Here is a 4,209-nt window from a genome sequence, read left to right on the forward strand (position 1 = left end):
CTGGCGATAACCTTGTAGGCCACATTACAGAGAGATATCAGTCTGTACTCTTGAACCTGTGTGGGATTATCTTTTTTGGGGATGAGAGTGATGAAGGTCTGCCCCCAACGGTTGGGGAGAGAGGCAGATGTGAAGAAGTGATTTATCGCCTACAGCAGGCTTTCTCCCATGGCTTCCTAAAACTGGATGTACACCTCTGCTTGCAAGCCATCTGACCCCGGGCTTTCCCGCGGGGAAGACTTCACAGTGTAGCCTTTATCTCTTCTCGGGACACAAGGGCATCTAGCTGCTAGGCATCTTCCCGGGACAGCTGCGATAGCTTAGGCCAATTTTCATTAGAGGGAGAGGTGTTGGTCTCTGGTCCCCACAGACACTTATAGAAGTCCGAGAACAGCCTGCCGACTCCCTCCTGCTCTTGCACCTAGTTTCCATTGGAGTCGAGAACCTCAGGGATTCGGTTATGTTGCCTCCTGATTGTTGCCGAGAGATGGAAATACTTTGTGTTTTTGTCTCCATCATTAACCTAGCGCAGTCACGACCTCTGCAGCCATTTTAGGTTTAGCTGCCTGCTCAGAGCAGCTTTCCTGTTGTAAAGACTTCTCAGTAAGGGGAGGTCCCCCTCTCCTAATTGACCCTTAACATCTCGCTCCTCCATCTCCATGATTTTTCCACAGGTGAACTTAAGTAGTAGTTCCAAGTTGCCCACTTCATGTTTAGCCCATCGTCAAAGCTCACCTTGTAACCTACTGACCCTGTGCATGAAATCGTGCATGGGGTTGGCTCTACACACTTGTCTCCATACCCTCTCGACTATGCTTCCACAACTTTCATATTCTAGCCAAATCATCTCAAACTGAAACGGATGCGTTACTTTTTTAGAATTAAGATGCACCATGAGGAGCAAGGGTGCGTGGTCAGAAGCAGATCTGTCCAGGTGGAACACCTTGCAGTGTGGGTGTTTCCCCACCCATCGAGGGTTTGCTAACATCTGGTCAAGCCGAACCTAGATGCGGTTGGCCCCAGCGTGGTTGTTGCACCAGGTGAAAGGAATCCCCACGTATCCAAGGTCGCATAAACTAGTGTTCTCAATGAAGGCTTTGAAAGCCTTACACTTAGGGCCCAGCTCCACTCCACCTTCGCTTTTCTTCTCATGTACCGAGGTGTAAGCGTTAAAGTCCCCTCCGATGATCCAAGGCACATTGATGCCCCTCAAGGTTGATAGTTCCTCCCATTGTTCACCTTAGGCTTGAAGATTGGTGCTCGCATACACTGCCATCCACATCCACATCCGGCACTTCTTACTGGTAATCACTAGATGGACCGCATAACGTGACATTGCCACTACGTCCACCCAGCCTACCTCCATTTTCCACAGCACCATAATGCCTCCAGACACTCCTAGCGTCGGTATTGCGAACCAGCGCCAGCAACGCCTTAATGCTCTCGCCACCTTCTTGGCTCCACCCCAGCTTATGTGGGTTTCTAACAAAATCAACATATCAAGGTTATGCTCTCTGTTCATATCACTACATCTGTCAAGTGCTTCTTTTTTAAGAGCACCTCTACAGTTCCACGTAATAGCTTTAAACATTGGACTAACGGTTGTTGAGGAGGGGGTACCGGCTAGGCCTGTCTCCCTCGTTTGGCCACCCCGGGCCGACCTTCCCCCGAAATCTCCTCCGTGACCATTGATGGTCTATTCATGCCCTTAGCTCCGACCTCCACAATCGCCAGGTGCGAATCTTCGAGCTCCAAATCCATTGCCTCGGGGCCGTCCTGGTTTAGCTCATGACATAGGGCCTGCTTCAGGTTAGCCACCATGGCAGTGTGGAGGTCTGATGGCTCCTCCACCTTCTCCTCCTATGGCCTAAACTGGAATGAGGCCATCCCCTTCTGCATGATCTCTTTGGGGAAGTTGCCAGCCTGCATGGCTCCGTTGGTTTTTTGTTGTATGATTTTTATATAAGGTGAACGGTGGGTGTGTAGGCCGCTTGACCCCAGTTTGATGGACAAGCCATTAATGTTGGCTATCCCGATGTTTTGCATGTGGATGTTGTCCTCCTTATCTCTACGCATCCCTGTTAAGACAGGTGGCCCAGATGATAGGTGAACAGGTGATGTAGTCTGTGGGGCAAGATTTGGTGTGAGATTCGCTGTACACAATTGTTGTTGATCTGACATTGACTTGACCTGCGAACAGGACCCTATGCAGGTCCCTTTGGACGGTGTGTTGATGGGTGCGCTGTTGTCCATTTTACCCTTTCCTTTGTTACTTGTGTAAGCATCCACGGCCTCACGCCTGCCAGCCTCCTCCACCTTCGATTGCTGGCTTTGCTTGTGAACTTTCGAAATCTGGCACTCTTGAGATCTTCTCGGCCTCTGGTCCTTTTACCCTCTTATTTTGGGAAAGTCTGCGCTCTTGGTTGGTCGTGTAGGTTGTCTTATCCCCGAATGATCTTTCCCTCCCTTGTTGGTTGTACCACATAGGGGCTCCGCGCTAGCTGGTTGCATGCATGGCCCTACACCATCTCGCCTCTAGGGAGCACCCCCATTACCTCTCAAGCTATCCCCTGTAGAGCTATTTCCTTTTCTAGCTCAGTGTTGGACCGTGAACCAAGGCCCATACACCGAGCCTGGCTCTGCCGGCTCTTGCTCCTGCCCCGGTTGATCACCACCTTGTTCCAACGACATCTCATGTTCCACCCCTGTGCATCCTGCACCATTTTTGGTACTTGAAGCTGATGGGCAACCCTCTGCCTTGTGGCCAATCATCCCGCAGAAGTAGCAGAATTTTGGTATACTTTCATAGATCACAGTTTGCTCCAACTGATCCTCCTTTGGGCCTAGCCAGACCGCCGTCTTCAACGGATGCCGGAGATCCACCTCAATGCATACTCTACCGAACCAGCTACATGAGTGGTCAAGTGTCGTTTCATCTATTCGGAGAGGCTTTCCAAAGTAGGCAGCTACTTGAACCAGTGCTTCCAGTTCCCAGTATTCCTTTGGGAGGTTATGGAGCTGAATCCACACCGGGGCCGTAGCAAAGGCTTCCATTGATGGCCAGAAATTGTTCCGCCATGGAATCAAGTTCAGCACCTTGCCTAGTATGGTCCATGGGCCATTCGTCAATGCATAGGTGAGGTCCTCCTGCCTCTCAAACCAGAAGGCATAGAATCCTTCCTGCATGTCTGAGACCGAGAAACCCTCTATACCGTTACATAACTTTCCTAGTATGGCCTTCAGCCGCATTAGGGGTATACCCTTCCCCAAGAATCTCCCGAAGAGAGTGAGTTTCCATCTTGCTCTGCAGCACTCTAGTGTCTCGGGGTCGATCACTACAGAATCCTCGAGTAGTGATTGAATTTTCGCCAGCACCTCCGCGGGGATGGGTCTCACGGCCGAGCTAGGCGATGACTACCGACTTGCTGCTACAGACGCCCATGACCGGCCTTGAGCTTTCATTTTGGCACTTCCGTGAGCATCTGTCCTGGCGCGGCCGGACTTCGACGAGGAAGCCCGGCGCTTTAGCGCGTCTTCACCCTCGTCCCCCATTCGTGGGATGTCTCGGCAACAATTAGGACACTAATATTTGCAAAGCTTTTTTTTTGATATAAAAGGAACTGCAAGCAGTTACAGGTTAATCAACTTACTCCCACTACAGGTTGGTCAGAACCCAATAGCCCATGGAGCTCCACAGGGAGCTCCACACCCAGCCTCAGCACCACCTGCCTAGACGCCGTCTTACCCTGGTTTGCTGCCCAGTCAGCAACCATGTTTGCTTCTCTCCTCGTGTGGGAGATTTTACATCTCTCAAGGCGGTCAAGGGTGGCTCAGCACTCATCTACCAAGGACCTGATCCTCCACGGGCAGCCAGTTTCTTTCCGGAGTATCCTAGCCAGTTCGAGGGAGTCTACCTCCACCTCAAGTCGATGGGCACCTTCTTCCCACGCCAGCCTGAGGCCCAACCAGAGTCCCCAAGCCTTCGCCACTTGGGCGGATGATGCCAGACAAGGCTCTCCTACTAGCGCGACAAGCATCCCTGCATCTGTCCGGAGCACTGCCCCCGCCCCGCCCTAGTAGTTCCGCTGAGAGAACGCACCATCCGTATTGAGATTGTACCAACCTTGCTCCGGCAATCTCCATTGCACTTGCCCGCGGACCTGCTTCGTCGATATTGGGCTAGCTGATTTGGCGTACTCTTTGGCTAAG

The 4,209-nt window shown here is 51.7% G+C and overlaps 1 protein-coding gene across 1 annotated transcript; it reads right to left on the reverse strand.

Moving 5' to 3' along the window:
* Window positions 1–2,595: 2,595 nt before the first annotated feature.
* Window positions 2,596–3,552, reverse strand: LOC140801140 (uncharacterized). The gene is made up of 2 exons (XM_073156147.1): window positions 3,423–3,552; window positions 2,596–3,335 (listed from the first exon to the last, which is right to left on the reverse strand). The coding sequence occupies exons 1-2, from the start codon at window positions 3,550–3,552 to the stop codon at window positions 2,596–2,598; spliced, it is 870 nt and encodes a 289-aa protein (XP_073012248.1).
* Between the last annotated feature and the right edge of the window lie 657 nt (window positions 3,553–4,209).

Source organism: Typha latifolia, chromosome 14, assembly GCF_019914945.1.
Source record: "Typha latifolia isolate L0001 chromosome 14, TyphaL0001v2, whole genome shotgun sequence".
Lineage (NCBI taxonomy): Eukaryota > Viridiplantae > Streptophyta > Magnoliopsida > Poales > Typhaceae > Typha > Typha latifolia.